General features: G+C 40.8%; 1 protein-coding gene across 1 annotated transcript; it reads left to right on the plus strand.

Moving 5' to 3' along the window:
- Nucleotides 1–19750: 19750 nt before the first annotated feature.
- LOC107818744 (small ribosomal subunit protein bS16m/bS16c-like) lies at nt 19751–23932 on the plus strand. Its single transcript, XM_016644797.2, has 3 exons — nt 19751–20013; nt 20889–20934; nt 23192–23932. Exons 1-3 carry the CDS (start codon nt 19881–19883, stop codon nt 23412–23414), a joined length of 402 nt encoding a protein of 133 aa, XP_016500283.1. The 5' UTR covers nt 19751–19880; the 3' UTR covers nt 23415–23932.
- Nucleotides 23933–24085: the final 153 nt, after the last annotated feature.

Below are 24085 nucleotides of genomic sequence, written 5' to 3' on the forward strand. Positions count from 1 at the left end.
CTCGGAATTCGATTCTGGGCATATGCCCAGGTCCCATATTTTCCCACGGACCCTCTAGGACCGTCAAAACACGAATCTTGGTCCGTTTGCTAAAAATGTTGACCAAAGTCAAATTTAGCCTTTTAAGGAAATCTTAAGGAATCAAATGAGCATATTTCAACCCAAACTTTTCCAAATCCTGAACCAACCATCCCCGCAGGTTATAAATTAGTTAAAGCAAGTGCAGAAAGTTTTATTTAATGGGACGGGGTTTTAAAAAACAAACGACCAGTCAGGTTGTTACATGTGATCTATATACCTTTGGCAAGGTCATCTCTGTAACAACACCACTACCAACTCTCCCCGTAGAAGCTTAACAATCCAAGGATAGACATGGCCATAATTAGGAATATCGACAATGGCCTCTCATGACCAATGACAATAACCAATATAAGAATTTATACATGTACCTTATAATCATGACGTCTCAGCCGGACCTTTCTCTTGAGGAGGAAATAAATAGGAATATCTAGACTTCATGTTTCCCTCAGCCTCCTAAGTCACTTCTTCCACATTGTTGTTTCTTCAAAGTACTTTCACCGAAGCTACGTCTTTAGTTTTTGATCTCCGAATCTGTCCGTCTAATATAGCAATGGGAGTTTCTTCATATGACGGCTATTTTGTGACCTGAATGTCATCAACTAACACAATTCTGGAAGGATCTCCGATACATTTATGGAGCATAGACACATGAAATAATGGATGTACAGGCTCCAAGTCCGAAGGCAAGTCTAATTCATATACTACCTGGCTTACTTTGCGTATGATCCTTTATGGTCCCATGTACTGAGGGCTAAGTTTTCCTTTCTTTTCGAACCTCATAACATCTTTCATCGGTGATACCTTTTTGGAATACCCAATCGTCCACCTAAAATTCCAAGTCTTATGATCGATTATCCGCATAAGCCTTCTAACGGTCTTGAGCCGCCAATAGACTTTCCTGTATAAGCTTAATTTTCTCGATTGCCTGTTGTACCAATTCTGGTCCTACTAACATAATTTCCCTAACATCGAACCACCCTATAGGTGACTTATACTTTCGTCCGTTAAAGAGCTTCGTATGGAGCCATCTGAATACTGGAATGGTAGTTATTATTATATGCGAACTCAACAAGCAGCGGATGATCATCCCAGCTACCTTTGAAGTCCATTACACAAGCTCGTAACATATCCTCTAGTGTCTGAATAGCACGCTCAGCATGCCCGTCTGTCTAGGGGTGAAGTGATGTACTAAGACTTACTTGAGTCCCCAATCCTTTTTAGAAGGACCTCCAGAAGTTAGCTATGAATTGAGCTCCTCTATCTGAGATAATAAATACAGGGATACCACGCAGTCATACTATCTCCTTAATATGAAGCCTTGCATAATCTTTTGAGGAACATGTAGTTCTAATGGGCAGAAAATGAGCTGACTTAGTAAGCCTATCAACAATCACCCATATCAAATCGAACTTACGCTGTGTACGAGGTAAGCCTACGATGAAGTCCATATTGATTACTTCCCATTTCCAAGTCGGAATCTCCATAGCCTGCAATAATCCACCCGGTTTTTGATGCTCAATCTTAACCTGCTAACAGTTAGGACACTGACCAACAAATTCTGCTATATCGTTTTTCATTCCGTCCCAACAATATACTTCCCTGATGTCATGATACATCATTGTCGCTCCTGGATGGATAGAATAACGAGAATAGTGAGTTTCTCCCATAACCTGCCGACGCAGCCCTATAACATTAGGCACACATAATCGTCCTCGATATTTGAGGACTCCATCTTTTGAAATTTCAAACGGTGTATTCTCCTTCTGAAGGGTGGTATCCCTATAATGAACTAACACAGGATTCTCGTACTGACATTCCTTTACTTCAGTTACTAAACAGGATGTTGTCGTATCCTGAAAAGTAATTCTAACGTCACCTGAGTCCAGTAACCGAACTCCAAGACTAGCTAGCTGATGAACCTCATGGGCTATTCCCCTCTTTTCTGGCTACAAATATGACAGGATACCCATGGATCTACGACTGAGGGCGTCGGCTACTACGTTCACCTTCCCTGGATGGTATAAAATATCAACGTCATAGTCTTTAAGTAGCTCCAACCATCTCCTTTGATGTAGACCCAATTCCTTTTTGCTTGAAGATGTACTAGAGGCTCATATTATCCGTATATATATATATATATATCAACATAAATGACATAAAAGTAGTGCCTCCACATCTTTAGTGCATGAATCGCCGGGGCTAACCCTAAATCGTGGGTCGGGTAGTTCTTCTCGTGCTTTCTTAGTTGTCTAGAAGCATAAACCACAACCTTACCATGCTGCATCAGCACACAACCCAACCCAACGCATGAAGCGTCATAATAGATAACGTAACCATCGGTCCCCTCTAGAAGCGTTAGAACCGGTGTTGAAGTTAATCTGTCCTTTAAGGCCTGGAAAACTCCATTTGCAAGCGTTGGTCCATTGAAACCTAGTTCACTTCTGAGTTAACTTACATGGTTATCCTAATCTTGTACAATTCTGGAATTCCCCTCTTCGGAGGCCCAAACTTCATCTTTTATCCCTTACAGTTTTGCCCTTATCCCACTATTAGGGCAACATTTCATCTATTCTAAACGTTACTAGTCTTAGACTCCTTTGCGTTCATTCGGGCTATACTGAGCCTTCTATAACTTAGAGAAACCATGATCTCTCTTATGAACTTATTACCAAGGACTTATCCATTCTTGTTACCTTTTTTACTCATCTTTTCTTATCCTTCCTCATGTCTTCCCAGAACCTTGTCGCTCTACCATACTTTAGCTTGCGACCTACACATATTTATTTATACTTATTCGCAACCTTTCTTCAACCTGCTTGCACTATAGATTTCCTTATGTTATTCCGAAACATCAAACAAGACACCACATACCACTTTGGTCAAAGGTGCTTAGAAGAGAAGAAAATTTCGTTACAAGTTTCTTGTAATAACCTGCCAAAAGAAGCTACGAACCTTCATCGGTGTTGTGGGTCTAGGAAAAGTCTTCACTGCCCCAGTCTCTTGTGTATCCACTCGGATGTCTTTACCCAAAATAATATGCCCAAGGAAAGCTACGGTGTTCAACTAGAGTTCATGGTTAGAAAATTTTGCATACAACCTCCCTTTTTGTAGAACTCTGAGCACAGTACGCAGATGATGTGCATGCTCAGCCTCTGAACGAGAATATACCAATATATCGTCAATAAATACAATTACGAACGGATTAAAAAAAAATCCTGAACACATGGTTCATTAAATCCATGAAAACTGCTGGGGCATTGGTCAGACCAAACGACATAACCCAAAACTCAAAGTGCCCATATCTAGTCCTGAATGCAGTCTTCGGAATATCTTCATCCTTAACCCTTACCCGATGGTACCCAGACATCAAGTCTATCTTTGAAAACACTTGGTACCTTGTAACTAATCAAATAGATCATCAATTCTCTGGAGCGAGTACTTATTCTTGATCGTCACCTTATTTAGTTGCTTATAATCAATACACATTCGTAAGGAACCATCTTTCTTTCTTACAAATAGCACAGGTGTTCCCCATGGTGACATACTAGGTCTGGTAAAACCTTTTTCAAACAAGTACCTTAGTTTTTCCTTTAACTTTTTTCAGCTCTGCGAGGGCCATTCTATAGGGGGAATAGATATTGAATGAGTATCTGGTAGTAGGTCGATGGAAAACTCAATTTCTCACTCTGGTGGAAGACCCGGAAGCTCATTGAGAAAAACATCGGGGAACTCATTCACCATAGGGATCGACTGAATAGTTGGTAACTCTACTTCCACATCCCAAAACTGAACTCAGTGATAAATATAGTCCTTTGTTATTATCTTCCTTGCCTTGAGAAAGGAGATAAATTTACCTCTTGGCGATGCGGTATTACCTTTCCATTCAAAAACAAGCTCCCCTGGAAACTGAAATCAAACCACCTTTGATCTATACTTGATGTTAGCATAACAAAAGGCCAGTCAATCCATACCTATTATAATATCAAGTTCTACCCAACCAAGCACCACGTATCTTATCCTTGGTTATTCTCAAATCTATCACGGGTTATTTCTGGCCACATCCGTATATATAGGTATTAATATTAAAACATAACTTGCATAACTAATTTAGAAAAAGGATTTACATACATAGGGGTCGACCAAGCTATAGAAATGTCATACCCAAAACTATATACAGTATAATGTCTGCAAAACCTCTAAGTAGGCATAACCATAATATATACAAGTCAAGACTGGGCTCCCTACGGCCTCATAAAACAACCTAACCCACTTAGAACCCTAATTTGGTAGTATTCCAAGAAGAAATGAAACTCATCAACCAAAAACTGACATTTGGAGGAAGTCTAAAGTAGAGGGTCCTTGCCTCGTCCTATATAAGAACCTCGATCGGACACACTTCGAAGCGGAATCTTCATGTCCTTATTGGTTACCTTCCTCCTCTTGGCCTGACTACTATCCTCTTCCTCTGCATATCCCATAACATACATTGGCGAACCTTGATTGATGGACTCCCAGGACTGTGGACTATCTGGAACCTCAGAAGAGCTGGTGTCCGCAAATGCCTTGACATAGTTTTGAGCCTGAGGGAAACCCGACTGTGCCAATCAATGCACTACTCCCCTCACACCCTGATCAACGGGCTGTGAAACTAAGGGCCTTGGTGAGGTCGGAACCCCTCTCACCCCATCTACTACCGGAGTGGTCGAAACAACTCGAACGGATGACTCATATGGATCCTTCTCAATAGAACCTATGATCTTAGATAGGTCTGAATCCATAGTATAACTTATCTCTCTTTCTAAAACCTTCGTAGCCTTTTGACCTGTGCTAATGGCTGTAGTCTTCGGAGGCATCGCTGAAAAAGTAACACATCGTTAGGAACATGAATGTTTATATCGCACGATCTAAGATAAGAAGAGAAGATAACATCCTATATGCCCCATAGCCTCATGTCTATAAGTGTGGTGCATGACACACCCATAAACAAGACTCTACTAGACACAGTCTGTAAACAACCCTAGGACAGAACTGCTCTTATACCACTTTTGTAACGACCTAAACCGATGGGCCGCGATGGGTGCCCGAGTCCTACCTGTCAAACACCCATAAGCATGCGTTTAAGATATAAACCTGAATAACATCTGTTGAATTATGAGAATAATGTACATGAAGGAAATCTGCCCAAAAGGCATACATACATATACGTACAACATACGTAGGACAAGCCGACAAGGCTGCTATAGACAACTATACATCTCAAAACTGGAAGCCGGCAAGGCCACATACTATCCAACTAGACATATTGTCCACAAAGCTCTAATAAAAACATAACTGTACAAAGACGGGACTGAGCCACGTCATATCCATATATATATATATATATATATATATATATATATATATATATATATATATATATATATACAAGCGTATTGTACCAAAATCAAAAGCAGCTTCCGGATCAAATGGAGCACGCCAACTCTCGCTGATCAGGGATCCTAAGAAGGGGGACCGTCAACTTGCCTACCTGCACCTACAAGTATGAAACGTAGGCCCCGTGAAATAGGGCGTCAGTACGAAAAATGTACTGAGTATGTAAGGCATGAAAATTAGTACGTAATAGACATGGATGAAACATGGAATATAGAAACACGTCATTAAATCTGAATAACTTTATAATTCTGAAACGTTTATAATGGCATGCACGTGCGTATAAATGTCGTGCCATGAATAGGTATGGGTGTACATAACATCATCAAGCCACTGAGGGAATCCTAACATATCGTTTCGGCCACTGGGGGCAACATCATCAACATATACCAGCTAATCAAGTGGTGGTGCGTATATAATGCCGTAACCATTTCCCATATCCCATATATATATACATGCATATATACGCGTATATAACGCCGTCTGAGTCATATTTCAGCCACTGTGGGCAACATCATCATCATATACCAACTGATCAGGTATTGGTGCGTATATAACGCCGTAACCTTTTTCCCGTATCCCATATAAATATAATATACATATATACGCGTATATAACACCATCTGGTTATGGGTCAATGCACATGTATAAATGAGTAAAATGCATGAAAAATACGTAATAATCTCAATATTCCTTCCGGAGAAATTTTTTCAACTGTGTATTATTCTGAGACCCATGAATAGAAGATAATAATATTTTTCATGGGGAATCAAGAATATAGACACCCCTACTATTTCTATGAATAGAATAATTTATAGAAACTGTGTGTTTGCTCGTTTCTTCAGTATCATATGGACCATGCTAAAAGAAAGAAGGGAGGGCCTTAACATTCCTGTTCCTGTAATTATTTGAACAAATCTACTTCTGTAAAATATGGACGAAATTCACACTTGGACGAACTTGAAATTTCGGACGAATTTATTCTGCTTCTAACGTTTTTGAACGAAATGTGGTCTAAGGATTGAATTGTTGAATGCTTGAAATTTGAACAAAATGTTTCTGCTCTCTCACATTTTTGGTTTTAAAAACCAAGGACAAAATGCAACGGATGTTTGATCTTTAATGAAAGAAATGTTTCTGATTTCTCATATGTTTGAACCTAAGAACGAAGATAAGACTTAAGTCTTAGGTTAGTTAGATTTTGATTTGGCCATAAATAGCCACATGGCATAGATGGCTCATGAGTCATCTTAGCCTTGTGGCATTTGTGCCACATTTTTGGAGTAAGTCTTTGTTAATTTTTATCCACTTATTAGTTAACTGAGTAATATTTCGTTACCTGGCAATTAATCAATTACCCGCATAATTTAAAAATTACCATAAATTACTTAATTCTATTTATTTTTAAAATACTTCTTATATACTTTATATATTATACTACCGTGATCATATGGTACCTTGCATGGTACTAGTTCATAATTATCGGGTATTATTGTTCGATCTGTATTTTATTCTAAATTGGCCACTTTCAATGAAACTCGTTTTCTTTAATTTGTGTACCCATTTATCCTTCATAATACTTATTTATCTCTTGTTATAAATAGCGTAAGTACGTTAACGTCAAGATGATCTCATCCTCGAGTCTATGTCGGTTAACTAAAAATAAAATTTTAACGTACGAAAATGCGAGATGTAACAAATAGACCAATTTCTGGTAAGATCATGCAGTGATGTATATGTGGGCTATAATTGCAAAATTAGTGCAATTGTAACCAAAAGGTGTAAATCTGGCCATTTGTAAAATAATTTGAACTTAATATGGCTATAAATAGCAAAATTAAATCAATAAAATATTATAGAGCCATTTGTGATGCAATTTTATAATCATTTATATAAAGAAAATACTAGAATAAATTAATTTTAAAATATAGAAACTATGAAAAATGTCCATTGATGCTAATACATATTTTTGAAGGTATATATGCATTTTAAAAATATTATAGGGAAAAATTAGGTATCAACATTACACAAGGCCAAAACATGACCAATAAAAAAATTTGACGAAAACGAACAAAAAAATAATAAATATACTAAAGCAGCAGCAGCTTTTCACTCGACGTCATCACCGCCGTTCTCCCTATCACGGTCTTCAGGAAATTCCTCCTCATCATCAACATCTTCGCCGGCCTCCGGTATCGCAGGGTCGTAACCGCAGTTGGCACGAGCCTCTCGTGCCTTCGCCCGGGCTCCTTCATAAGCAGCCTCAGAAACATTGCCAGCCTCCTAAAACTCTTGTATATGTCTCGTTGGGCCTTGGCATGAACCCAAACCTCATGCAAGTGGTGAGGAACAGCGGCAGCGGCAGATTCAACTTGGGCCAACAATTGCGCTTTTTAAGCCTCAAGGACAGCGACCCGATCTCCCAAGTTTGAAGTTTCCCGGTCAATTTCACCAATGTTGTCACAACCCAAGTTCGCCCTCCATGAACTGTCGTGACGACACCAAGTCTCTACGACTAGGTAAGCCTAACAAATTGTGGAAATAGAAAATAACATAATAAAACTAGCCAAAACTGTAGAAAAATATCAAAATGAAACATTTAAGATGCCGCTCGGCATATACAATACAACTCTCAAACTGGAACTACATTTTCCAAAACCCGGAATCTCATGAAATCACTGGCTTTCGAATGTCTACAAGTATCTAACTCCAGAATATCTAACAAAAGAAAAATTCATAAGGGCTATTACTTAAAGAGAGAATAGAAAGGGACGCCTAGGTCTGTGGATGCGGCAGATATAACTTCGAAGTCTCTGGGAAGAATCGCCTCGCCTCAAGGGTGATAGGATTGAGTCGAAGTACCTGGATCTGCACATGAAAAACATGCGCAGAAAGGGCATGAGTACACCACAGCGGTACTCAGAATGTGCCAAGCCTAACCTCGATCGGGTAGTGACGAGAAAAGTCAAGACCCTACTGAGGTTATATAATATACAAGGTATAACAGTATAGAATAAGACAACATAATTAAGTGCAATAGTAAGAACTAACACATGAGAGGAAGAACAACAACAGGTACCACAGAGACAAATAATCATAGAAGGAATACAACTCAACACAAAGATAACAACCGGGGATCTCCCAGGATACCGTCCTGTAGTCCCAAATATAAATATCCAGTGGATCTCCAGGGTGCCATCCCGTAGTCCAACTCATAATGCACGGGGATCTCCCGAAATACCGATTCGTAGTCCCAAATGTAAATATTCAGAACAGGGAGAATCTACCGGGTGCAGTCCCGTAGTTCTAACATAAAAGTGCAGGGGGGTGTCCCAGAATACAGATCCATAGTCCCAAAGTAAACATGCAGGGGGATCTCCCGAGATACCGTCCCGTAGTCCCAAAATAAACACACAGCAACAACACGAAGAATACACAATTCAATTCAAATTCCATACCAAGGTAAAACAGGTATTTCTAGCCTAGTATGCTGCACATATCCAAATAAGGCAGTTTGAGCAAGTAAAGCAATTAAGTCATTAGACATGCTTCCCTAAGCTAACAACATGCTTAAATTTCAAGTAGTATAAATAGGAAAGGAAACACAATTATAGTACTTAAAGAAAACCGAATTTTCAACAATTAGCACAAGTACGCACTCGTCACCTCACGTACAAGACATCTCAAATATCAATAATACCAAATCCTAAGGGGAGTTTCCCCCACACAAGGTTAGGCAAGCCACGTACCTCGAACATCCTCAAGATCAACTTGAAACCACGCTTTTGGCACGAGTACTCGATTCCAAATGACCCAAATCTATTCAAATCAATTGCATAATGTAAATATAACTTCAAGTAACTGATTCCACTAATTAATTCTAAGCTAATATGCAAAATTGGAAAAAAGGCCAAAACGCCCCTCGGGCCCATATCTCAAAACCGGGTAAAATTTACAAATTCAGAATCCTCATACTCTCACGAATTTATTTATACCAAAATTATCTCGATACGACATCAAAATCTAGATCAAAACTCCAAAAATTATAGGAACTTTTCCAACTTTTCTCCTATTTTTCCACTCCAAATTCGAATTTAAAGGATGAATTTAAACATAGATTCGTAGAAATTAATCAAAATCGAGTAAAAATTACCTACCCAAAACACTAGGTGAAAATCTCTTTCAAAATTGCCATTCCCGAGCTCCCAAATCAATTTTTCACGTTTTGAAACTAAACCCTCATTTCTGCCCTTTTTTGACCAGTGAAACCGCATCTGCGATTATGGGACTGCACCTGTGGTCTCGCTTCTGCGTAGACCAAGTCGCACCTATGACTTTTCATTAAAACCAATTTTTTGCTTCTGCGACTGCCTCTCCGCACCTGCGATCTCGCAGGTGCGTTCCCCTTCTCTCACCTGCGGCTTCTGGAGCCTGGGCCAATTTCCGCTTCTGCGGTCACCTACCCGCTTCTGCGGTGCCGCACCTGTGGTCCCACACACGCAGGTGCAGTTATGACAGCAAACTCAGCAGCTTCAGCTGCACAATCCCAACTCCAAACTTCCCGTTTACCATCCGAAATCATCCCGAGGCCCCCGGGACCTCAACCAAAAGCATGAACAAGTCATATATCAATATCCAATCTTATACAAATCTTCAAAACACCTAAAACAACATCGAAACATAGAATTAACCATGGATTCAAGCCTAAGAACTCCAAAAACTCTCAAACTACGCTTTCGATCAAAAGGTCTATCAAACCTCTTCCGAATGACCTGAAATATTGCAAGCACGTCACATTCAACACTACGGAGCTATTCCAACTTCCGAAATTCCATTCCGACCCCGATATCAAAATCTTACTATTGAACCGGAAACTTCAAAAATTCAATTTTCGGCATTTCAAGCCTATATAAGCTATGGACCTCCAAAACAGAATCCGAACACGACCCCTAAGCCCGAAATCACTCAACGGAGCTAACGAAACCAACAGAATTCCATTCTGAGGCCGTCTTTATACTACTCCGACTACTGTTCAAATTCTAAAACTTAAACCCTCATTTAGGGACTAAGTGTCCCAAAACTCTCCGGAACTCCAAATAAATCCTCCCGGCGACTCACAATAGCAGAAACAAACACGGGGAATGCAGTTAATAGAGGATAGGGACATTAATTCTTAAAACGACCGGCCAGGTTGTTACATCCTCCTACACTTAAATATTCATTCGTCCTCGAACGAGCATAGAAACATGCCTGAAGTAGTGAAAAGATGAGGGTAACAGTTGCGCATATCCTACTCAGTATCCTAGGTCGCCTCCTTGACCGGTTGACCCCGCCATTGAACCTTCACTGATGCAATGTCCTTTGACCTCAGCTTTCGAACCTGCCTGTCCAATATCACCACTGGCTCCTTAACATAAGATAGATCCTTGTCCAACTGGACTGAACTGAAATCCAACACGTGCGATGGATCATCGTAATACCTCCGGAGCATCGAAACATGAAATACCTTGAGAACTCCCGCCAATCTGGGAGGTGAGAAAAGCTTATAAGCAACCTCCCCAACACGCCGCAATATCTCAAAGGGACCAATAAACCTCGGACTCAACTTCTCTTTCTTCCCAAATTTCATAACGCCCTTTATAGGCGAAACCTGAAGCAGAACCCGTTTTCTAACCATATAGGAAACATCACAAACCTTTCGGTCCGCGTAACTCTTCTGTCTAGACTGGGCTGTATGGAGTCTATCTTGAATCACCTTAACCTTCTCCAAAGCATCCTGAACTAAGTTTGTGCCCAATAATCTAGCCTCACCCGGCTCAAACCAACCCACCGGGGATCTACACCGCCTACCGTATAAAGCCTCGTACGGTGCCATCTGAATGCTAGACCGATAGCTGTTGTTGTAGGCAAACTCCGCCAATGGAAAGAACTGATCCCAAGACCCTCCAAACTCAATCACACACGCACAGAGCATATCCTCAAAAATCTGAATAGTGCGCTCGGAATGCCTGTCCGTCTGAGGGTGAAATGTTGTACTCAACTCCACCCGAGTACCCAATTCATGTTGTACGACCCTCCAAAACCGTGATGTGAACTGGGTACCTCTATCTAAAATGATGGAAACTGGAATACCATGCAGACGAACAATCTAAGTGCCCGACAATAGATTAATGCCAAAATCAATACCTCTATCGGGCGGCATGCTTGGAAGATCAACTGGAAACATATCAGGGAAATCCTATACTACTGGGACTCAATCAACTGTAGGGGTATCAATACTGATATCTCTCACATAAGCTAGATACGCGTCATACCACTTCTCAACCATACGCTGAGCCTTAAGGAATAAAATAACTCTACTGGAAGTATGATCTAAGGTACCCCTCCACTCTACTCGCGGTACACCCGGCATAACCAACGTCACGGTTTTGGCATGACAATCAAGAATAGCATAATGGAGCGACAACCAGTCCATGCCCAAGATAACATCAAAATCTACCATGCTGAGTAATAACAAATCGGTTGTGGTCTCAATATCACTAAGAGCAACCACACACGACCGATAAACGTGATCCACAATAAAAGAATCTCTAACAGGAGTAGAAACATAAACATGGGAACTCAAAGAATCCCGAGATACACCCAAATGAGGGGAAAATAAGAAGACACATAAGAATAGGTGGAGCCTGGATCGAATAAAATCGATGCATCTCTATGACAAACCAGGACAATACATGTGATGACAGAATCGGAGGCGACAACCTCGGTATGGGCAGGAAGGGCATAATATCTGGCATGGCCTCCCCCTTTAGGGAAACCTCTACCTCCCTAACCTCTACCTCTATCTGGCTGAGCAGGTGGGGTAGCAACTAGAGCTGTAACCATAGCCTAAGAACTCTGCTGGGCATGATGTGGCTGAGAAGTCTATGGAGGTGAACCCCTCCTAAGTCTGGGGCAATCCTTCACCATATGGCGTGTGTTACCATACTCAAAATAAGCTCTGAGAGGATGTGGCAGTTGTGACTGGCTCAGGCAAGGCCTGCTGGACTGACCACTGAAAGCACCCCGCACAGGAGGCGTGCTAGAAACCGGAGGTGCATAATATGGCTCCTGAGATCTGGGAGGAGTTGAAGCATTGCTGGCTGCTGGAAGAGCTGAATGAACGAGGCAACTCATATAGCCCCTACCATGACGAACTGCAGCTGGAGCACGAGCACTAGAATAATGGCCCAACTCTCGAGACCTCTTGGCCTCCCTCTCATCTCTATCCCTAGCATGCATACCCTCTATCCTCCTAGCAATGCTCACAACCTGCTGATAAGAAATATCCATCTCCAACTCACGATCCATCTAGACCTGATGCTGGGAATAAGCCCCTCAATAAACTGGCGAACCCTCTCGCGAACAGTAGAAACCAAGGCTGGGGCATGTCTAGCCAACCTAGTGTAACAGACATCATACTCCGAGACAGTCATAGTACCCTGGCACAAATGCTCAAACTCTGCACGCCACGCGTCCCTGAGGCTCTGAGGAACATACTCTCTCAGGAACATATCTGAAAACTGAGTCCAAGTCAGGAAACCTGCCTCATCCGGACTGTCTAACTCATAGGTATGCCACCACTCATAGGCGGCTCCTCGAAGGTGGAAGGTAGTGAAGGAAACCTTGCTCGATCCGGATATACCCATGGTACGGAGAATATGGTGGCACTCATCTAGAAATCCCATAGCATCATCTGATGCTAGACCGCTGAATACATGAGGCTTATACTTCTTGAACCTCTCAAGCCTCAGCTGCTAATCCTCGGAAACCACTGCCCTATCCTCGGGCTGATCTGGGACTGCAGGCTGTACAGGAATAATCTCTAGGACCTAATCAACATACACTCTCTGCTCAGGAGTGCGGGTGCCGGGAGTCTGTGCTCCTCCCCGGCCTGAGATGTGGCTGCAGCAAAGGGAAACAACCCTGCCTGAGCCAAAGTGGTGTACATGCTCATGAACTGCGCAAGAGTCTCCTAGAGCGCTAGAGTAGTAGTAGCAGTAGGCGTATCAAGTGCTTGGACTCCGGCTAGAACTGCTGGTGGCACCTCGGTGGCAGCTCGCGCGGGTGCTCTGGCTGTACCACATGCGCGTCCTCGACCTCTGCCCCGACCCCGACCTCTGACAGCTCCAGTAGGGGCACGAGTGCCTAACCATCTCTTGTAGCACGTGTCCTCACCATCTATGAGAGAATAGAAGACAGAAGTTTAGAATTGTATTATCAAAATCTCGCATGACAAGGAAATCAAATGAAGTGGAATTTTCCTAACAGTTACATAGCCTTTCGTAGATAAGTACATACATCTCCATACCGATCCGCGAGACTCTAATAAACCAGCTTATGATTCATGACTCTTATGAACCTAGAGCTCTGATACCAACTTGCCACGACCCAAGTTCGCCCTTCGTGAACTGTCGTGACGGCACCTAGTCTCTACGACTAGGTAAGCCTAACAAATTGCGGAAATAGAAAATAACAGAATAAAACTAGCCAAAATTGTAGAAAAATATCAAAATGAAACATTTAAGATGCCGCTCAGCATATACAATACAACTCTCAAACTGGAACTACATTTCCCAAAACCCAGAATCTCATGAAATCACAAGCTTTTGAATGTCTACAAGTATCTAACTCCAGAATGTCTAATAAAAGGAAAATACATAAGGGCTATTACTTAAAGAGAGAATAGAAAGGGACTCCTCGGTCTGCGGACGCGACAGATATACCTCGAAGTCTCTAGGAAGAATCGCCTCGCCTCAAGGGTGATAGAACTGAGTCGAAGTACCTGGATCTGCACATGAAAAACATGCATAGAAAGGGCATGAGTACACCACAACGGTACTCAATAAGTGCCAAACCTAACCTTGGTCGGGTAGTGACAAGGAAAGTCAGGGCCCTACTGAGGTTAAATAATATACAAGGTATAATAGTATAGAATAAGACAATATAATTAAGTGCAATAGTAAGAAGTAACATAGGAGAGGAAGAACAACAACAGCTACCACAGAGACGAATAATCATAGAAGGAATACAACTCAACACAGAGATAACAACCGGGGATCTCCCAGGATACCATCATGTAGTCCCAAATATAAATATCCAGTGGATCTCCGGGGTGCCGTCCTGTAGTCCAACTCATAATGCGGGGGGATCTCCCGGAATACTGATCCGTAATCCCAAATGTAAATACTCAAAACATAGGGAATCTATCGGGTGCAGTCCCGTAGTTCCAACATAAAAGTGTAGGGGGATCTCCCGGAATACCGATCTATAGTCCCAAAGTAAATATGCAGGGGGATCTCCCGGGATACCATCCTGTAGTCCCAAAATAAACACACAGCAATAACACAAAGAATACACAATTCAATTCAAATTCCATACCAAGGTAAACACAGGTATTTCTTGCCTAGCATGCTGCACATAATCCAAATAAGACAGTTTGAGCAAATAAAACAATTAAGTATATTAGACATGTTTCCCTAAGCTAACAACATGCTTAAATTGCAAGTAGTATAAACAGGAAAGGAAACACAATTATAGTTACTTAATGAAAACCGGAATTTTCAACAATTAACACAAGTATGCACTCGTCACCTCACGTACAAGGCATCTAAAATATCAATAATACCAAATCCTAAGGGGAGTTTTCCCCCCACAAGGTTAGACAAGCCACTTACCTCGAACCGGTTCAAAATCAACCTGAAACCACACTTTTGCCACGAGTACTCAACTCCAAATGGCCCAAATCTATTCAAATCAATTGCATAATATAAATAAAACTTCAAGTAACTGATTCCACTAATTAATTCTAAGCTAATATGCGAAATTGAGAAAAATGACCAAAACGCCCCTCGGTCCCATGTCTCGGAACCAGGTAAAATTACAAATTCAGAATCCTTATACTCTCACGAGTTCATTTATACCAAAATTATCTCGATCCGACATCAAAATCTAGATCAAAACTGCAAAAATTAAGCCTAGGAACCTTTCCAACTTTTCTCCAATTTTTCCACTCCAAATTCGAATTTAAAGGATGAATTTAAGCATAGATTCTTGGAAATTAATCAAAACCGAATAAGAATTACTTACTCAAAACATCCAGGTGAAAATCTCTCTTAAAATCGCCAATCCCGAGCTCCGAAATCAATTTTCCAAGTTTTGAAACTAAACCCTCGTTTCTGCCCTTTTCTGACCAGTGAAACCGGATCTGCGCTTTGGGACCGCACATGCGGTCCCACTTCTGTGTAGACCAAGTCGCACCTCTTCTCATTAAAACCAATTTTCCGCTTCTGCGACTGCCTCTCCCACCTGCGGTCTCGCAGGTGAGTTCCCCTTCTCGCACCTGTGGCTTCTGGAGCCTGGGCCAATTTTCGCTTCTGCGGTCACCTAGCCGCTTCTACGGCGTCGCACCTGCGGTCCCACACACGCAGGTTCGGTTATGACAACAAACTCAGCAGCTTCAGCTGCACATTCCCAACTCTAAACTTCCCGTTAACCATCTGAAATCTTCCCGAGGCCGCTGGGACCTCAACCAAAAGCACGAACAAGTCATATACCAATATCCAAACTTATACAAATATTATTCAAAACACCTAAAACAACATCGAAACATCAATTTAACCATGCATTCAAGCCTAAAAACTCCAAAAACTCTCAAATTACGTTTTCGATCAAAAGGTCTATCAAACCTCGTTCGAATGACCTGAAATTTTGCAAGCACGTCATATTCAACACTACGAAGCTACTCCAACTTCCGAAATTCTATTCCGACCCCGATATCAAAATCTCACTATCGAACCGGAAACTTCAAAAATTCAACCTTTGGCATTTCAAGCCTAAATAAGCTACGGACCTCCAAAACAGAATCCGAACACGCCTTTAAGCCCGAAATCACTCAACGGAACTAACAGAACCAATGGAATTCCATTCTGAGGCCGTCTTCATACTGCTCCGACTACGGTCCAAATTCTAAAACTTAAACTCTCATTTAGGGACTAAATGTCCCAAAACTCTAAATAAATCCTCCAGATGACTCACAATAGCAGAAACAAACACGGGGAATGTAGTTAATAGGTGGATCAGGGCGTTAATTCTTAAAACGATCGTCCGGGTCATTACAAATGCACTCTTCGAGCCTCGCCTCCCTTAGCGTGGCTGTTGCCCTCTCAGATTCTGCTCGGATTTCCCCGTCCACTCAGCACTCAAAGCTTCCACTCTAGCGGCACTTTGATCAAGTTCAGATTGCAACGACAACACTTTCGCCTGAAGATGCTCACACTCTGCAGCGACCCCCTTTCCCAACTCAAGTTCTTCGTCCTTTGCGCGAAGTAGCTCCTTGAGCTCACTACTCTTACGAATAGACTACATCAGCTCCCGATCCCTCTTCTCCAGCTCCTCCCCGAGAGATTGATTGCATGTGCTCACCTTGAGCTGCTCATGCATATCACGACATTTGTTGCGGTAACGCCGATACTTTTCCAGCATTATCAGAAAAATCTTGGCTCAAGTTTCGGCCCTGTGAGCACTCTCGATCTCCAGCATGTAAGACTGAAAGCAAAGAAAAAAGTCAGTGAAGGCCAAGGTCGCCAAAAAAATGGGGACAAAAAAAAACAAGAGGAGAAACTTACCCTTAGGCCCATAGCAGCACTTCATGCGATAATTCGACGTCGCTAATGTCCCGAAGAGCCTCACACTCTACGGCAAGCATAGAAGATCGAACTGCGGCACCAAACCCTCTGTGTCCCGCAGAAGATTGAGATCCGATGGAATCTGAAGTATACGGGAAGGACCTCCCGCTCTTACCACAGTACGGATAAAGCCCTCCTCGAACATCCTGGCATCATCAGGATCAAGGTCGAAGTCAGACTCGTAATCATCGACCACAACACCCTTTCCCCTCTCTGCGGCTGAAGAAGAAGCGTGATTCGGTCCGGATGATGAAGGGCCTCCCAAAATGACAACAATAGCCTCGGGACCCCGTTTGTCCATCGCAACAGCCTGTTGATCGTTCACAACGGCCGAAGCCTCTGCCATTGGGTTGGACTCTGCCACCTGGTTTATCTCTACGGTCGGGTTAGCATCACTGCCTATTTCAAACACCACCAAGGGAGGGTCAGCCCCCGAAGATGCTTCGGCTAAAGAAGCCACTTCAGACTCCACTCGCTGTCTCTTCGACGGACCCTCTTTGCTACTAGCACGGGAGGATTCTCCCGTTGAGCAGACTGTAGGAGCCTGAGTCTTAGGTTGTGAAGTAATTTCTATGCGCACGGCCTCGTCCGCCGGTGCAAATTGAGTAGCTCTCGATGCAGGCTGGGCAGCAGACATCGGTGCGGGCTGGGTAGAAGGCACCGATTGACGGAACGCGTGTAGAGGAGACCTCGCACTCTCCCTGTCAACAAAGAAAAACGATCATATAGCGACAAGATCAAATTACAAGGAAACTGCAATGGGCCGACTCACTAGTGAGAGGCTTACGCCTGTATCTCTCGTAGAAGGACACCCATTCGTGGACCCCCATTGTATGGGGAAGAATAGCATTTACCCACTTGCGGATGTCGTCAACTGGAGAGGGAGGCAATCTCTCAGCTGCGAAAGCAAAAAACAAATTAGAAATGCCACCTAAAGAGGAATGGTCGGCCAACACCTCGAGAGGAGTCACAAAATAAATAAAGGAAAACTTATGGGCGAAGTTCCACGTCTCGGGAAACCCTGCCTGGTCTGCCACAAGGTGCTCGGTTCGTACGTAGAAATAGCTTTCCCAGAAACGGTGCCATAATGATAATGGCTATTCATGATGCATTGAATCACTACAACGATTCAACTCCGAAGGGATGTAACGGTCCGATGGTACCATTGAAGCGTCACGTCGCCACCTCAACCTAAGGATCTCGCTCAATGCGTAACATTCAGATTTCTCCTAACTTTTGAATCGACAGAGTCCGTCCATTGAGCCTGCTAAGAGACGACCTCGACAGACTGTAGGGCTAACTGTATGGGTCAAAATCTAACTAGAATGGTCGTCCTTAAGAGGAATGATTAGGGGTCGACCAAACTGTAATCATGCCCACGGGGCGAGATAGCAAAGAGCACCTCAGCCATCGCCCAAGTCAAATCGTCGAAAAGCGTACATCACAGAACAAGCGTTGTGTTCGAGCAGACGACGAAATGTACAGTCGTTAGAAAGTATGCCGGTCAAAGACCATTGGATAAAAGAGAAAGAAACTATATATATGGTGAAAAAACCCAGATAAAGGGGGGGGGGGCGTTCAGAAGATAGCTACGACAATAGAAAAAACGAGAGAAATCTCTTGTTTATCAACATTTACCTCTCTCCCCCTTCCCTGCTCCCATGATTATGATGCATATCCGCCCTAGATGTAAGCTCATATCTCATGTTTGATGTACGATTATTACATTAAGAAATCTTACGCGGTCTTATTCTTCTTTTATTTCGTACTTTATATGCTTGGATCTAGAATTAATTATGTTTGGCTAAGATTTACCTTCTTTATTATTAATAATTAGTTCGACAAAAGGGTTTTACATTTTTTGGTTAAACATTTATCTTCTTCTACTTAACTATTATGATTTTATTTGTTAGATTTTAAATTCATAATGTATCTTAAATTCACATAATATATAATGCGCTTTTACTATTTAAATCAAAGAATGACCCTCCGATGTTTTTTGACCTTTTAAAAAGAAACAGATTATGGCCCGCCAATAAAAAATTGAAGCCAGAAGAAAAAGAATAGAGAAACTCTTACCCTAGTGGCGTCGACAAAGGTGGTAAAATGATTAAAGAAACTAGTTATCCATTTATATTATACATTAAAATTTATATGTTAAAAAATAAATTAAATAATAAACTTTTTAACCATAAATTGAATATAGATAAAAACCATATTATCTACTTAGAAAATGGATAACAAATAAATAACTAATGAATTAACTTTTATATTTGTAAAGACTCAAATTGAGGATCCTCAACTTTAGAGACTAGAAAGTCTCCCAAAATAAATATATTCAAGAAGCCATGAATAATATGAACATCTATTAAATATGAGTCGGATCGAATAACTTATCTATTTTTTACATTCATTTTCGACCCGCTCATATTCGATCCGACCCGTCTGTTTGATGAGTGTAGTCATCCACCTACCCAAGAGAAAGATAAATTAGAGAGAAAAAGAAGGGAAAAAAAAGAAAAGAAAAGGAGGACAAAATTGTCAAAATTTACAATTCTCCGTTAAGATTACAAAAAGCTCAGCCGTCGGAACTCTGCTATTGCCGCCACGAGAGAGCAAAGATTTGGAGCGAAGAAGAGAAAAATGGTGGTAAGATTACGGTTATCGAGGTTTGGATGCAAAAACAAACCTTCTTACAGAGTAATGGCGGCGGATAGTAGATCTCCCCGAGATGGCAAACACTTGGAAGTCCTCGGTTACTACAATCCTCTTCCAGGTAACCCCCCCCCCCCCCCTAAACACACCTCCCAACTCAAGTTTAAGCAGTAGCCTACGTTATTCTTCAATAGAAAGTGAAGGTTTTGCTGTTGTCATGGGAAGTTAATTTATGGAGTATCATTTTGCTTAATATTTGTTATGAGCTGTTAAGCATTGGTCATTTCACCTTATTTTGGATCAATCCATTTGAAAATTGTCATTTTTCAGCTTGATTTTCTCTTTTTACTGATTATTATATGAGTTCTTATCCTTATGTAGTCTAATAGAAGTTTTGTTGATAGAAACCTCAGTTGTTGAATCTTAACTTAAGAATTTTTAGTTATCAAAGTACTGTATTCAGTTTATCAGTGTCGTCAAAGGCTCATTTGAGGTGCATTTAAGCCCTGAAGCTAAAAAAAAGCTCAGGGTATGCCCTTCGCCTCACTTAGGCTGCGCTACAGTGTAGGCAAGGCACTAAGGCGTGCGCCTCATTGCCTATAAGTTCTGTCTTGAATAAAGCAGTACAAAACAATATATATGATTGGCAAACAAAATAAATTAATTGTTGAGCACACACACACACACACACACACACACACACACACACACACACACACACACACACATATATATATATATATATATATATATATATATATATATATATATATATATATATATTTCTTCATTGCTCCTTTTTAACTAAAATCCATACTTCAATTGCGCTTTGCGCTTAATGCCCCGATAGACTTGGACCGCTTTTAACGCTTTTCGCGTTTGACAACACTGCATTTAGGCTTGTGGGGGGACATATAGTACTTCATTAAAATTTCAGAAGGAATACCATATTTTTGAGGCACTGATGAATATCTTCTACAATTTTCATTTGTACAGGTCAAGATGGCGGCAAACGGATGGGTCTAAATTTTGACAGGGTGAAGTAAGTGCATTTCCAGAACATGTAGTTTTTTTTGTTATGATTCCTAACTAGGCAAGTTCCCCATATATTAATTTAGAGATTTTCTAATTGCATTTTCTGCTCTCTTGTTAAAATTCAGATCGGATGGATGACTAATGGGTTGAGTAGAAACTAGACAATCATATATTGATAAATATTCAGTTCATATATCGTGCTTTTACTTTTTGTTGTCTGACAAAGAATATCGTAAGACTTCTAAAAGGCCATATGGCTATTTGAAGCTAATACTTTAGTTGCTTATGCAAACTGTGGGAGCTCAACATTGGTAGCTTTGCAATTTTGGTAAAGCTTGTTTGATCTACTGAATCATTGAAATTCTTTTATGGCTATGAATGCGAATGGTACTCAAGACTAGTTTTAGCTGTACAATCAAGAATAACATTGTAGTCACGTAAAATAGAACTGTGCTAATTTGTTATCTAAAATTTTCTGCTCATCTAGTCGGTAGTCCTTCAAAAAGAATATAGTCGCATATGAACTCGCTGAATACGATGGACAAAGCAGATTCCTGTTAGATACATGAAGCAGAAACAGAACATGAACAAAAAAAATTCTCATGAGCTACCTCTAAAGAATGAGCAAGTGTGGGCAGGGATCTGACTGAGTGCAGCAATTCGAAGTGTTTGACGAATTTCTGAGGTAACTATTGCAGGTATATATGGGGAAGAAATTTAAGGGGTTGGGTACTTTCTAGGTTGAATTGCAGATATATATGAGGAAGCAACCAAGCGGTTTGAATTGAGATATTGAGGAAATTGTATAGAAAAGATGCAGCTGGAGCTGAGGTGGTGGACCAATGTAAATTATTAGGGCAAAAAACTAGGAAAACGACGTTATTGAGATACATTTGACTTTACGAGCATATTTAATTCTAGGGATAAGAAGCATTGTAATACTGTAAAACGGCCGCTTTTTTTGGGGGGGTTTTGGGTTTTCCTTAGGATTTTTATACTTAGTTGTATATGGGTTTCATTCCGTTAGATGCTTCGTATGACAAGTTATTTACTTAAAAAAGAAAATTATAATTATGAATACTTGGGGTTATAATTTTTTATGAGATGTTTAAATGTTTACCTTTAGTTGAGAGTGTGACAAGTTGAGTGCTGCCTCACTACGATTGAGATGCATCTTGGAAAAACAAAATTCATCCGGGTGAAGGGGTTAACAATATGCTAACTCAATTGGGAGGGATTAGTTTCTTCAAGTTTTTTGATAATGGTAACATAAAATATAAAAGAATAAATTTATTTTCTTTTAAGTTTTAAGAATGATGTTGTCCATTCTCAAATAATGACGAGAATAAATGGTCCTCTGCTGCACTGTGTACTTTGACTGCCATAATCATTTAGAACATGCTTGGCTGCAGATATAGTGAAACATAAGTGAGTGTTGTGTTTGGTATAATTAAACATCTTCCCTTAATTGTTCTGTTACTGTGGACATGGATCTATAAACATGATGTGATGATTCATTTGTTCAGTGTGCTGGGTGTAAGCAATAAGTTAATATGTGTTTGTGGACTTGGTTGGGAGAATTTGGAGTGTAGCTGTGATTTTGATAGGCTAATTATCAGCAACACATAAAGACAGATTAAGAAATGATACTTGTTAGTTTGTATCTCCTTTTTAACCCTTTTATTTTACTCCAGGATTTCATTTTGGCTGGGTAGAGCAGGGAGTTAACCTATAGCTGATATTTGTAGGAGTTGTTTCTTATTGTAGAAATTACAGTAGCGTGGTGCTGCTGTTTTATAAACTTTCTTATTTTTGCTACCGTTTCTCGTGAGACCTACTAAGGGTTTAGTTGATTACTGTTTTAGGATAGGCTTTAACATAAAGCAATTTCTTGTAAAAAGCTCAATATATATTCAAATAAGGTGACCTTTTAGCCAGTCAGGAAAAAGATGGTCCCTAGTACTGTAGGGAAGGACAATCAAAGCGCTTCATCACTGTTGCGTATTGACTCGTATTAGACAGGAGCATAACTAACATTATTCCTGAAGCTGATATTACCTATTTCCTTTGGATGAGATTGCCATCACTCAAGTTTATTCTTGCAAATGTCCTAAAGGAAAATAGTGCTCAAGTGGTTGTACTCTGACTTTGCTTTTAGTTGCTGCAAGACCTACGACTTGTTGTTTCTTATACTCTCTGATCATCAGATTGCTTTTAGGATCATACAATCATGTATTGCTTACCTGATCTTTGTGGTTCTGCAGATATTGGTTATCCGTTGGTGCACAGCCATCAGAACCGGTTGAACGTCTTCTTTTCCGAGCAGGTGTATTACCTCCTCCGCCTATGCTAGCTATGGGACAAAAAGGCGGTCCACGGGACACTCGACCAGTTGATCCTATGACTGGACGTGTCATGGCACCGGAAAGTGCCAAAATTGCTAATCCAAAAGTTAGTTCTGAAGTTGACGGAGATGACAAAGCTTAGAATCCAATTGGTTATATTTTATACAACTTCTACTCGGAGAGCTAATTTGTTCCGATAGTGATCTATTGGTATGTGATAATTACAGAGCTAGTGTGTGTTTGTTGCTCTGGATTGCTGGGGTTGAAACTTGAAATCCAAGAACATATCATCGTTAAAGATGCTCTTGTCAGTGGTCTCTAGAAACTATGTGATCATGTATCATCCTTTGCTTTCTGATGGTAATAAATGGATGATGTAGAATAGCTAGTATAGTCTGATGATGAATATCTTACATTGATAGTAGGAACTAGGAATAATATCCATCTTTCCAAAAGCATGGATGTTGTTGGAGTTAAAAATCATACATGATACTTTTTGTCCCCTGCTTGCACTGAGTGTACTGATCTGAGCTAAAACCATTATATTTCTTAGTCAGATACAGCTTTTGAAAGTCTGGCACTAGTATAATGGCAAGTATTAAATTGTTGCTTTGTCGGAGAATCTTGTAAAGATTTCTTTATGTTGCTGGATAAAGAAAATGAGACTGATGTACAGGTTTAATATGCTTAAATATAGTTGTTCAGAAGGGAGCAAACTGCAGATAGATGGTTGTCAACTATGAACAAGGAGGGCCGGTGTGTTATCTATTGAGTTTCAACTCGGGGATTTTTTCCATTATAAAGAAGAAATAT

The sequence above is a fragment of the Nicotiana tabacum genome, chromosome 10 (genome assembly GCF_000715075.1).
Source record: "Nicotiana tabacum cultivar K326 chromosome 10, ASM71507v2, whole genome shotgun sequence".
Classification (NCBI taxonomy): Eukaryota; Viridiplantae; Streptophyta; class Magnoliopsida; order Solanales; family Solanaceae; genus Nicotiana; species Nicotiana tabacum.

Excerpts from the sequence above, each read along its gene's own strand:
- LOC107818744 (XM_016644797.2), top strand. The coding sequence starts at position 19,881 with ATGGTGGTAAGATTACGGTTATCGAGGTTTGGATGCAAAAACAAACCT. Across the intron at positions 20,014-20,888 it reads TTACTACAATCCTCTTCCAG|GTCAAGATGGCGGCAAACGG; the intron begins GTAACCCCCCCC and ends TCATTTGTACAG. Across the intron at positions 20,935-23,191 it reads CTAAATTTTGACAGGGTGAA|ATATTGGTTATCCGTTGGTG; the intron begins GTAAGTGCATTT and ends GTGGTTCTGCAG.